The sequence below is a fragment of the Cajanus cajan genome, chromosome 2 (genome assembly GCF_000230855.2).
Source record: "Cajanus cajan strain Asha chromosome 2, NIPB_CcT2T_4, whole genome shotgun sequence".
NCBI classification, from domain to species: Eukaryota; Viridiplantae; Streptophyta; class Magnoliopsida; order Fabales; family Fabaceae; genus Cajanus; species Cajanus cajan.
This window is the reverse complement of record NC_138518.1, coordinates 80,598,030-80,612,336: the sequence shown is the minus strand read 5'-3', so window position 1 is coordinate 80,612,336 and position 14,307 is coordinate 80,598,030. Positions and strand designations below refer to the sequence as shown.

Below are 14,307 nucleotides of genomic sequence, written 5' to 3'. Positions count from 1 at the left end.
CTTAATGGATTTGATCACACACATTTAAGAAATGAAACTGAAATAACTTAAAAAAGAGGGACCAATAATACTAATGAATTGATGTCTCTTCTTGTTTGGGTGTGTTAATTATGTATATGCTTGGAGGAAATTTTTTTGACACTCATAATGATTCTTTGACTAGAGCAAGATTGTATCTAGTGAAAAATATGTAATAGAAAATAAAGAATTGTGTACAATAAAAGTTGAACTTAATTGTCTCAACAAAAAATGAAAATTTAATATATTAAATTATTTTATTTTGCAATTTTGATTCTTTAATATTTTTTATATTCAAAATTCCCATTGAAATAATTTTTAGTATGATTATTGTAATAGTCAATAAACTTATTTTGCATAGTGGTTAGATTTTTTATTTTTTATTTTAATAAAACAGATCTATGCATTTCATTTATAATCTGTTGAAAGATATATGAGAAAATGTTGTTAAACTCGTGGAGACCAACATAAGATACATTTACCTTAACTAAGTATCGGCTACTAAATTTGCGTGTTAAGTATGTAATCCACTAAGAGCCGGTAGGCACTTGTGTATCAAGGATCTATACTCGGATATATGTGGTTAGATGAGGATACAAAATCCTCTAAGTATATTTAAATTAAATTATAATAATTATATATATATATATATATATGTTTCTTCTTTTAAATCTAATTTTCATTTTAATAAAAAAATAAAATAAGATTATATCCTACTATTGCTGTCTCTAGAGATGACCCCATTCACATAATATCGTATTCATTGTTAATCTGCGTTTAGATTGAAGTGATGGCTAACAAGTATTTGAAAAAAAATGAACAGTTTATCGACCTTTCACTAACAAGCAAGACTACCTATTCCAATTATTTTCAAAGATTAGTTAACATATCACTTTCTCCGACAAAACGTACATGCATCTAAATATGGCTACGTGCTAAAACGAAGTAAAATATGAAATAAAGAATTAATTGATCTTAAATTTTGATGCATATTAAAATTAAATAAGCTTTCAATCCATTATCAAAAACAAATTCCTTCTGAAGATAAAAATTCAAAGAGGATATAATCTCTTTCAGTAAAATCTTTTTAATAACATTTCATCTAGATACATCAATGTGATAATCATTACAAATCCAAATTTGGCCAACGCAGCATGCGCTTGTGGCACACTAAATACAAATATCATTCCACATTTTTATATTACCTAGTTTTGGATTTTTTTTTTTCTGTAACGACAGCGCTCCAGAAGAATAGTACCATGATTTATGACCTCATATACTTGTCACTTACGTGCAAGTAAAAAAGGGCTATTGCTACGGTGCCCTTTTATACGCGGGGGTTTCAGTGTCTCTTATGTAAGGATCAATCATATATTGACATGTGAATTTTATAAATTGATTCATTGTGAACTGGTTAAGGGGTAACTTGACATTTTGACATATGGTCAAGGGATAATTGGGTAATTTTCACCAAGGGTGTTACTGTAAACAGAGGAGTACTCTAAGTCATCGCGTGACGACGACAACCACGGTACCCACACCGCTAGCACTGCCTCGGGGTCGGTGGTTTCTGGCGCGAGTTTGTTCAGCTACGCGTCCATGACAACATGTGGGATGGCCACGCGCGTGAGAGTCGCTGTTTACAAGAGGTTTGCTGGAAGAGAGGGTGTTTCAGCTCCAACATTCTGGCCACGATTGATAGGGCGATAACGGACAACTTAATGTTTTTCGTTGTTGCTCGGTGGTGAAGTGGCTAATTATTTCAGAGACCACGTAGCTATCGGATCTTTTTCTGCAATGGAGAAAGGGATTTTGGTTTCTTGCTCCGTTGGGAATGCAGGTCCTACTTCCGATAGTCTCTCCAATGTGGCTCCATGGATTACTCGGGTCCTAGTTACACAGGGAATGCTAGCAACGCCACGAATGGGAACTTGTGCGTGACGGGACGCTGTCTCCGGAGAAAGTTGCTGGGAACTTGCGTCACTTGCTTCGTTGGAGATGATTAGGGTTTAAGGCTCACAGACCAACTTGCTTCGTCGGAGAAGACGGAATTTTCAGATCTACAAACTTGCTTTGTCGTTTGAGAAACGGATTTCAGGAACGGGGTTCAAGATCGTTTTCACATATATCAAAATCCCAAATTACCCCTTGACCAGTTTACAATGAATCAGCATATAGAATCCACATGTCAATCTATGGTTGGTCCTTACATAAGGAGGCATTGAAACCCTTTCGCATAAAAGGGCACATTAGCAATAGCTGTAAAAAAGCCTTTAATTACTACCTATCCTTTTGCTAATACAAGTGACAAAATTTTAGGCCCCTATAATTTGAACCTGTTGTGGCGGTGGACCTCGTACTTCATGGTGCTGAAAGAAACGATATTTTTTACGTAAAATAATACTTAACATAATGTATATAATAAAATAACTAAAGATTGATGAGCCTGATATAAAATTTTCCATGCCTCCTCTCATTATAAATAGTTTCTCATTGCTACCACTTTTCTTCACCACACCCAGAGGTATGAGTTGTGTAAACTCATTAGTGTTGCTCCTCACCACTCCAGTGTTGGCTAATTTCAAGCCACCAATTTATGAGCCTTCCCCAGTTGAGAAACCACCCACCTATGAACCTCCACCACACCATTCTATCCTCCACCAGTGCACCACCCTCCACATGAGAAGCCATCACCACCCAGAATACCAACCTCCTCATGAAAAACCACCACCTGAGTACCAACCACCTCATGAACATCCACCACCTGAATACCCACCTCCTCATGAGAAACCACCACATGAGAAGCCACCATATGAGAAACCACCACATGAGGAGCCACCACCAGAATACCAACCTTCTCATGAGAAGCCACCACCAGAATACCAACCTCCTCATGAGAAGCCACCACCAGAATACCAACCTCCTCATGAGAAGCCACCACCAGAGTACCAACCACCTCATGAAAAACCACCGCCAGAGTACCAACCACCTCATGAGAAACCACCACCAGAATACCAACCTCCTTATGAGAAGCCACCACCAGTGTATCAACCTCCTCATGAAAAACCACCACCAGTGTACCAGCCTCCTCATCATGAGAAGCCACCCATTTACAAACCTCCACCACCTTATTATGGCCATTATCCACCATCCAAGAAAAACTAATAACAGTGGCCACCATCATATGTTTTCGTCTACACAAAGTTAGTGCAGTTGTGTTGGTCATATATAAAGATTTTTCCTTTCTTTTTTGTTTTGTTTGCGTTTAGCAAGCACTTTAAGATGGAAACTATAATCTGCCCTTCTGCTGTTCTGCATGCACTACTTCTTCAAAAGAAAGGCTCCAAGCCTCTGTGCAATCATTTCAAAGAAAGAATTTTTATTATATATAATTAAAGTTTATAATAAATTTATACTAATATATAAAGAAAATATCTATTTTAGTAATTATCTTGATTTTTATATTTTTTTTTTATCAAATTCAAGATTTTAAGACTCAAAAATAAATATAACACCAATTGAACTAACATATTTTTATTATTTAATCTCATTATTTTATTTTATTTTTAATAAAGATATGAAATATCTAGACTTTATTAATTATATATATAAAGATAAATATTATATTTGAATATAAATTTTATTTAATATATATATATATATATATATATATATATATTAGTCATATGAATTATATTTAAGATTTATCATAAATAATTTATATTAAGATACAATATTAATTTTAATTTTTGATAATTTACTAAAGATATTAAAATTTAATTTATAAATAAATATAATAAATAAAAATTAAATTATATAAAAAGTTAAAAATATCTTCAAAATATTTATCATAGAAGAAAATTAACTAAAATCATTTTCATTAATGAGAAGTTGCTAAAAGAATTTCACGTAAGTACATATCAAATCCTATATATTAAATACGAGTTTCTTTTTTTTTTGAACGAAAACATTTTTAGGAACATTTTTTTAGAGTATTTTTAGAAATTTTCTTAACTATTTATATGATTTAATTTTTATTTATCTATAAATTAAATTTTAATATTTTAAAATAAATTATTAAAAAATAAAAGCGATATAAATTATTTATTATAAATCTAAGATATAATTTATATATTAAAATATAATATTTATTTATATTATAAAATTTAATTATATATAATAAATATTTAACTTATGTATTTTACAAGATACTGATTTAATATATAGGAATCAACTATTAAAAAAATATTTATCTTGTATATTATATCTATCTAGTATGTATATATATTGAGAGATATATATATATCCTGGTCAAAATAAAAAGTTATGAAAGTTGTTAAATACGAGTATAAGGAGTGACTGTTTGAAATGCTGCTCCCTTGAAGAACAAAATGACTTCAACGAATCAACAAGATGTTTGAATTATATAATAACTTGATAAGAATATTAAAAAAACAAAAGAGGATAATATCTTAACTAAATATTTGAATTCGATAACCAACGAACTTTAAACAGAATTGATTTTGAAAGTGCGGCCAATTGATTAAATATGTCGACATCCACATACATTTTGTGTTTACAGTGTTGAAAATTGCGAAACTCAACTTCAACATCTACTCCAAACCCTAACACCTAGCAAAAAAAACTCGTTCAGGTGTACGTACGGGAAATATCCTTAACCATCACGTGCTTCAAATATCCATTCATTTATGACGTTATTACCGCCAATTTTAATCCCGCCCACGCTTACAGCACTTGAATTGAATTGAATTATCGATGATTATCATATCATATATTCATATATATCATTATCAATATCAACTTACACGCTTCTTTTCTTATCTTAAATTCTTCTTCAAAAGAGAGAAATCATCACACTTCACATTACTCATTAAGTTTGCACTCATATCATATCACACCACACAAAATGAATTGGGTTCGCGGAGCCTCTATTGGCCGTGGAAGCTTTGCCACCATCAACATCGCCATTCCCACAAACGATTCCACTCACTTTCCTTCTCCTTTTGTCGTCAAATCCTCCAACACTCACACTTCCCACATGCTCAACAACGAGAAACATGTCCTCCACAACCTAGGATCTTCCCCATACATAATCACCTGTTTCGGCGACGACCACACCGTCGAAAACGGCCAAGAGTTCCACAACCTTTTCCTCGAGCACGCCGCCGGAGGTTCCCTCGCCGACCACCTCGACAACCACGGCGGCAGGTTCCCGGAGCCACACGTGCGGCGATACACGAGGACCATAGCAGAAGCTCTGAAGCACGTGCACGCGCGCGGCTTCGTCCACTGCGACGTGAAGCTCCAGAACATTCTCGTTTTCGACGAGGGCAACGTTGTTAAGATCGCGGACTTCGGGCTCGCGAAGGCGAGAGGGGAGAAATATGCGAAGAGCGAGTGCAGGGGGACGCCGCTGTTCATGTCGCCGGAGTCGGTGAACGACAACGAGTACGAGCCGCCGGCGGATGTGTGGGCCCTCGGCTGCGCCGTCGTGGAGATGGTTACCGGAAAACCTGCATGGGAGGTTGGCAGCGGGTCGAATATATGGTCGTTGTTGATTCGAATTGGGGTGGGAGACGAGTTGCCGAAGATTCCAGAAGAGTTGTCGCAAGAGGGGAAGGATTTTCTTGGGAAGTGTTTCGTTAAGGATCCGAAGAAGCGGTGGAGCGCTGAGATGCTTCTCAACCACCCTTTCATTGCCCATCAATATGATCACACTGTTTCATTAGACAAAGTGAAGGACCCGTTACCGTCACCGAGTACCCACTTCGATTTTCCTCACTGGGCTTCCACCCCAACGCTTTCTCTTCCTTCTTCCCCGGATTGGTCAGAATCCGACGGATGGATTAATGTTAGATGAAGTTGCAGTTTTGATAACGGATTATTCTTCGTCACGTTATTTAGTTTTGTTGTGAATTAAGTTGGAACAGAACTTATTGCCGCCACCTTTGGCCAACTGTACAGAGATTTATTTCGTAAATATCAAATTTTTGTTTTACTTTCTAGGGTTTCTATTTTCTTTCCCGTGTTTACTGTTTAGTTTAGTTAACCAGTATGGTACGAGTGAGATCGATATATACTTACTGGTTTTAAAAAAAAATTTAATGTGTGTAAACAATTAATATATATATATATATATATATATCTTTTTACTATATTGTATACATAGATATAGAAGTAAGACTATATCAAAAGCAAATGAATCTGCTATCATTTATGATAATTAGATAACAATATATATGAATTCTAGTAATCTAACTTTAGTAAATAAGTGATAGGAATAACACATCAATAAAAAATAATTTATGGAAAAAAGGAACTAAAACACCTTTTAATCGATATAGTTACTATATTTATATGTGTTCTTATCGGAGATCAGTCGTAGGAGACGATCTGCTGGGTAAGATTGGTGATACCTGTAAAAGAGACTCCGATATTAAAGTTAATGTTTGTGGGTGTATGAATCTCGTATAAGTAATGCACGTACCTTAATTTGAATTAGGGTTTATCTGGATTTTGGGCCTGAGATCGGTTATGACTTGTTCAGATAATGAACCTTTGTCTTAGCCGATGTCATGTGGTGCATATTCGATATCAATCTTCGCTGTGATGTCGAGCTCAAGCTCGGCTTAGCAATGTAGATAGTACAATATGTGTTAATAATGTTTTAGTTTTACATATTTTCAAACTTGTCATCATTAATTTAGAATAGTCAAAATATTTGATCATGTAAAGGACACAAAATTACAAGAAATAAAATTAAAAAAAGAATATATAAGGATAACTAATAAAAATAAGATGTATTAAGACTATGAGAATGTGTTTGATAAAATATGAAAGAAAAATTGAATAGTTTATACATTAGTTTAACTAAATAAGTTTATTTAGTATGTGAACTTATTTAAAGAATTTTTAACTTATTTTTTTTAAGTTTTGGCAGGCTAGTACATTCTTAAGTAATATATTTTTAACTTATTTTTAGCAAGCGAGTCAACTTATCTTGTTTTTGATGGATGGACTCTTTTTATCACCCTACTTTTTGGCTTGTTATCATGAAACTTGAAAGTATTTGTTTGAAGTTTATATTTTCATTTTATATTCATGAATTCTTAGTACAATATAATTATTAATTTGTTGAATTCGTACTTAGTGCTTGTTTTGTTTTGTGATTGACACTCATTTCAACTTGTTTTGTAACCTAAATTTAGAAATTGAGGTTTAGGTCGTTGTAGTTTAATAATTATGTAATTCTTAAGTCCAACGATAATAATAGATTATATGGATGCCCTCGCTTAAAAATTTATTTTTCATAATATTTATTAGAGGTGTAAGTAGTTATGGGTAATTTGTGAACTTAAAGTGATCCAATAAATTCATATCGAATTTTTTCAGTGTTTGGATTAGGCCCAATTCAACCCGACCTATCAAAATTTGATATTATATAGATCGGGATTTAGAGTTTTTAACTTGTTATCCAATCCGACTTGATCTTATATTGTTATAATAATAATAATAATAATAATAATAATAATAATAATAATAATAATATTTGAATGATTATTTGTTCAGGATAATACTCACTTTCACTCTTACTTAATAACAAATTTTGTGCTTTAAATTAATAACATTATAATAATATAATATATTTATTTTAAATCTTATTTTGTATTAAAAAATGTTGATTTTTTAAGTTGACAATAATGTAACAAATTAATAAATTTATTTTAAAATTTAATTTATATCATTACTTTATTTTATAGGTTGATAACATTGTATTTGTAATAATATATCAAATAATTTATATATATATATATATATATATATATATATATATTTAAATATTTAAATTTTCATAAAAATAAATAAATTTAATTATGTTAGACTGATTAACACAACCCATCCAACCTGTTTGTAATTGGGTTGCGTTGTGTTGGATTAAAAAGGAATTTGCACAAACTCAACCCGACCTAACCTATTAAATTTTAATTGAATCGGATAAAATATTCACTTAAATCTATATCTTACACGTCTAAATCGGATAAATCGGATAAAAATAAAATTAAATTAAAAGAGGAAACCCCATTATAAATCGTTTGTTGTAAACTTACACGTCTATATATTGACAAATAGTCGTCTTCTATATCTTATTATATAAATATACTATTGCGATAAGAGTACGTATGCATATCGGATGTATTCATTAAACACTAAGCCTATCAATTTAATAATCAAATATGTGTTTTAATTTTGCAGTTAGCTAGGTATTCACACATGACTATAACTATTATTTTTATCTTATGCTCTATGTGTGTCTGTTTAGAAAATAAAATAAAATCTTATTAAAAATATTTATTATATAATACACAAATAAAAAAATAATATTTACTTTTTAAATATATATATATATATATATATATATATATATATATATATATATATATATATTCATATCACATTCAAAAGTTATGTTATTAAAACAAATATTTATTACCTTTGTTAGGAACTAACTTTCATTGTAGAATTTGATTAATCACTTTTAATGATCTCTTTTTCCATTCATATTATTTTCATCGTTAAGATATTATTATTTGATGGTAAATCGTATCGTTTAATTTTCTTGGTGCATTAGAGAAAAAAATGCTAGTTTAATTTTCAGAAGAGTAATGTTGGGACTTTCATGAGTCTATTCCAAAGAATAAATTATTTATGATATCATTCTTCTTTGGTAATTAAATTTATATTTAAAAGATAATTATAAAATTTAATTAAATAAAAGTCGGGATAAGTATTCATAAAATTTAGTGGTGCATAAATTATTTTGGTCGATCAATAGTATTTTCCCTAAATCTCAAAACGAGAAAAGCACCAGGAGCACTTGAGAGTGAGTCTTTGCAAGTGTAACCTTTGTTTAGCCAGCAAGCGGGGATAAAACATTGTGGAATTTGTCATCAACCAGCTAAGATGAAACTGTAATAATAATACAAATACTTCATTCAACACAAATATTTCAAGGTATTAAGAAAGATTCCCTATTTTCATTCAATATCCCCCATTGTACTGTGTACCAAATTGTTAATGATGAGTTAAATATTTTCTATTACAAAAGAAACTCCTAGCAGAGGGAAGGTAATTCCTTTCATACCCTTTTTATGAGGAAATTTTGGTGCCCTTTTGTGTTTATGATGAATGGGTTGTCAACACGTGGCTTATTTGTCCACGTCATTGTTAGGTTTGAAATTTTGACCAAACGGGTATGCATCCGACTCAATTGATTATCTAAGAACTATATTTATACTCTCTAAAAAAATATTTTAAGAAGTCTTGACTAATCAGCAAAATACAAAAAGGGTTATCTACAACTTTTACATATCTTATGTTTATAAGAAAAGTATTTCATCTTGAAAATATTTTGAGAAGACAACCCTTTATACAATAGTAGTTTATATTTAAAGATTGTTAGCTATTTATCAAATCAGTTGATTTAATATAAGAATTAATACTATTAATGTACGCATTGGATGTCATAGTTGTAACATCAATCATTGTAAGATTTTAATTAGAATGAAAACTACAAAAATCATGAACTCATATAAATATATGATAAATGAGTATAAGACTCAATTTTAGGGCTAGCTAAGACATGATAGAGTACACATTTTTTTGAATGTTTCAGTCTTGGATAATAGCTAGATTTTTTTCTAGTGTGTTTTTCATATCGAAATATTTGGTGTTCAAGTGGGACTTTAGGAAAACTTTTCTAATAATCACACTCTTAAAACTTTTAAAACTTGCTATTAATGACCGTTGAATCTATTGATCCTAAAATCATCGAATTTGTCAAACATGATCCCTCTCCAATTCTATCTCGTGTTGTATCATTTTCAAATAAGTTAACTAATTACTTTTAAATTTGATGTTTAATAGTTACTGTCTTCATTTATCTTATATATTATATTTACATGTTCACATCATTTTTTTAATCTAATTTTTATTTTCTAATAATGCAGTTTCGAAAATATATATTTGTCGAGACCCGGATAAATTTGGTAATATGACTAGTAGGAAGTAGTCATGATGCTAATTTTATTTTTTGTTTATTTATTATTTTCCTTTGATGTAGACTATTTTAACTTTTTTCCGTAAACTTTCAACATTCAAATTGTCAATTTTATCTTGTATTATGAAAATCTATGCATTTAATTCTTGCTTTGCACTTGTTGGATAGAAGAAATAAAAACACTAATTTATCTTTCCGTTATGAATATATTTAAGGTGGATTAATATGTATATTTCGATTTTGCATAAAAAATTGTATATTTCAATTTACAGTGTATAATAACAAAAAATTCCATTTCAATTTTGCATTAATGTATATTTTCCAATTTTTAGGAACATTTTAAAGAGAAATGCAATCAGGAAACAAATTAATATCTATTCTTTTGAAAAAAGAAAATCAGGACAAGTTTGAATATCGAAAAGTAAATAAATAAATAAATTGATTCATTAAGTTTTATTTTTTAATAAGGAAATAAGTTAATTAGTTATATGATATTGTCATTTGGTAATATTTCTGTCATTTACATGTATACGTGATTCTGTAAATAAAAAAAAAGTGTTATTATTATTTTTTTAATTATTAGAAAGATAAATTTTATCAAGTTTATCTATTCAAATTTTCAATTATTTAGTATAAGATGGGCCCGAGAGAGTGCTTTGAACATATAGAGAGAAAGGAGGATCGTCAGACCTCACGATCACGTGAGCGAGCTTTTAGGTTACAAGCAAATCGCAAAGTCGGTAGCGAGTGAATGAGTGGCTAGTGTTCGAAAGAATTACAATTCTTTGTAAAAATTACACAGTTTTGATTTCTTTTTAAATGATCTATCAACAACTTTTTAGTATTTTTATTTCATTAAAAAATAAATTATTCAAATAAATTAACCCATCTAAATACACTTTAAAATAAAACATCCTTCATGCAAACCTTTATATTGTCAATTTGTCATACGTACCATCTACTTCACCTAATATATATTTTCATAGTTTAGTTGTCATGTATTATTAAGTAAAAAAAATTATATTGTCAAAGTAATCAATCTTAATTATATATAATTTTTAAGATAGTAATTATAAAAATTATTAGTAAACTCAATATATGTGATAATATATATGTCATTATATAAGATTGAGATTTTGAATTATTTATTGATATTTAGTACTAATAATATATATAAAAAAATTACCAACTCTTGGGTTGAGAATTTTTAGCAATTTGATGTTAAACCTATTATATCATATTGGGTAATATTAAGAATGCAGCATCACATCTTCCATAAGGGATAAAAGGTATCACGAGAAGCTGATGAAATCGAAAAAAAGGGAGGGGTTGAATGCATGGGAAGAAAAATGTCTCTTTTGGACGGAATACTACATAGAGAGAGGAAAAAATAACACAAAGATTGATGACCTTGAAATCACGAAAAGAAAAACCTTGTACGTGCATGCATGTTTCTTTCTCCCTATAAGTAGTACTAGTAGTTGCCCATTGTTACCATATATATAATTTTCTTCACCATGATTCATGTATACTCACTCCTGTTGCTCCTGCTTGGAGCGGTGGTTCTCACCACTCCAATGCTGGCCTCTTCTTCTGAGCCTGTCCCAAAACAACATACTGAGAAACCACTCACCACCACTACAGTGTCATTTGCTGAAAAGAAGTTGAAACCTTCTTCATTTTATAAACTAGATGATGACGAGCCTCCGGAAAAAAAGGTTAAAACCTTCTTCATTTTATAAGCTAGATGATGACGAGCCTCCCGAAAAAAGGTTAAAACCTTCTTCATTTTATAAGTTAGATGATGAGCCTCCCGCAAAAAGGTTAAAACCTTCTTCATTTTATAAGCTAAATGATGACGAATCTCCCCCAAAAAGGGTCAAAAACTTCTTCAGATGCCGTAAAAGGTTGAAGCCTGCTGCACAAGCCATTTGAAACTAATAACCAGTGGCGAGCCTCATTGTAAGAGAGGTCCTTTTGTCATTTATAAGGTTTTGTGTTTGCACTTAGGAAGCACTACATATTAAGATGTCTATTACAATAATCTGCCCCTTCTGCATGCTGATCACTAGTTCTTCAAAATAAACAAAGGCTCTATGTCTCTATGTAATAATTCCAATTTTCCTTTCTGTTTCAACAGGATATTGTAATATCCAATATATGTGGTTTTATCTATGCCTAAATCAGGGTTTTCTTTGTGCTTAAATCTCACTCTTTAATTAATTAGGTCAGGGAAATCACCTTCTGGCACAACATCAAAGATTATATACACACAAATATAAAATAATGAAAATAAGAATTTAATCAATATATATTTTATCTATGTACTAAAAAAAATTGTCATGTAATACTATAATATTTATTATTAAAATATATTTTTATCAATTTTATAAATGTTGCATATTATTAAAAGAGTTAATCATTGATACACTTTACACGGACAAGCAATTAAATCTTTTAAAATATTTTATTTTATTTTTATTTCATTAAATAAGCAATTGATATGACACTATATATTAAAGGATATGATTGGTTGTCAGTGTAAAAAAACTTTATACTGACAATATATAAGTAATTAACTCTTATTAAAAAGTACAAATACAAACTATATATATTGACATATAATATTTGTTTTTGATTCTAATTTAAACCAGTCTGAATAAGAATCAATGTTAAAATATTGTTGAAATTACAAATTTATAATAACATTATGAACATGGTTATTGGTTATGTAATTGGTGTAAAAAGAGTAAAATCACATTTTTTTACTGATGATTCCTATAATGAATTAAAAGGAATTAGTTGAGAAATACAATAGTGACATGAGAATAAAGCTGTAATCAAAGATTGTCCAACACAAATTTACATTATTTAAAGATCATATTCGTCTAACATAATGGCTGTACCATAAGTTAAAGCATGTATTGATGGTTCTTTTATAAAGCTCGAAAACAAAACAAAACAGAGAAAAAGAAGCCAGAAACTAAGACCTATAAAAGACAATCAGTGGTAAACTGGTAAGCTACTTTTAATTGAAAAGCGGAAAAACAGCTGGGGGAAAAAAACTAGTTGGAAAAATCTGTGGTATAGAGAAAGTCTTTGGTTTCACTGATTAAAAAATAATGGCTGGTCCAAATTCTCAAACAGTATGAACATTTCATTTTTTAAAATTTATCACGTTTCTATATCCGTGTTTTTTTTTTTTTTTGGATAGACATGCAACATGAGTACATGACACATGCAACTATTGCTTCCTAAAGAGTTAAGCGGAAACACTGCATTTTAACGGAAATCTTAATTTCATTGCCTCAAATTATGCCAATATTCGATTAATCAACATATATTTCTATGCGGTAGTCCTTCGTTTCGAGGGCATATACTTGAAATTTTATGCCAATTTTCTTTATGTTTATCAAAATTAACTTTTTTCACCAATAATTGAAAATTTTAAGTTTAAGGGTCAGTAAGATTGTTTGATTAAAAAACGTTAAAAAGAAATAGTCAAGTGATGTGGCCAAAGCCAAAAGAAATGCAAGAGTAAAATTCAGTGCCTGGCCTGCACTGACTTCATGTACCAAGGGAATTGAGAAGGACTAAGGAACGCATGCACTTTCACAAATTGCGTTTGTAAGGATCATGACTCGATCATGTTCACTCGAGTGTGTTTAATCTAAAGGAGTAGGTGCAGTCCATAATCTAGAGAAAGCATAATTAAGGGGCACATGGTGTGTGCGCCAAAGCCAGGCTTCTAGTCCTCTGGCTTGTGCTTTTAACCCAAAAAAAAAAAAAATGGTTTGTGCACCAATTGCCATTATTTTCAATTTTTCATGCCCACCCACTCCACAATTCACGCATAATTACTCGACTATGCCTTCCTTCTCTTGCCCATGGTTTCCATATGAGCCCTAATCATCATCCAATCTTCAACTTTTTTATAACACCTTCATCTGCCCACCATTCAATAACCCACATACTTAAGTTTCAACAATCAGTAGTAATCTACTAGATTTTCTGTGGCAGGTTTATAGGGTATGGATAAGATTACTTTGTTCACTAAAGGCTAGAATATGCATTTCATTTTGGTACATATTTCTATCAATAGGCCAAGCTAATTTATGGTGATATTTGTACTAATTAATCAGCGTGACAGCCTAGCTTTGGATTTTATACACCAATGCTATTAGTAAAAAAACTACGGATTTTTACTCTCA

The 14,307-nt window shown here is 30.7% G+C and overlaps 2 protein-coding genes across 2 annotated transcripts; both read left to right on the top strand.

The window, feature by feature from the left end:
- The first annotated feature begins 2,501 nt into the window (after nucleotides 1–2,501).
- Nucleotides 2,502–3,286, top strand: LOC109790728 (uncharacterized). Its single transcript, XM_029269716.2, has one exon. It carries the CDS (start codon nucleotides 2,545–2,547, stop codon nucleotides 3,181–3,183), a length of 639 nt encoding a protein of 212 aa, XP_029125549.1. The 5' UTR covers nucleotides 2,502–2,544; the 3' UTR covers nucleotides 3,184–3,286.
- Nucleotides 3,287–4,222: 936 nt separating this feature from the next.
- Nucleotides 4,223–6,042, top strand: LOC109790727 (mitogen-activated protein kinase kinase kinase 20). The gene has a single exon (XM_020349936.3). The coding sequence runs from the start codon at nucleotides 4,946–4,948 to the stop codon at nucleotides 5,897–5,899; it is 954 nt and encodes a 317-aa protein (XP_020205525.1). The 5' UTR covers nucleotides 4,223–4,945; the 3' UTR covers nucleotides 5,900–6,042.
- Nucleotides 6,043–14,307: the final 8,265 nt, after the last annotated feature.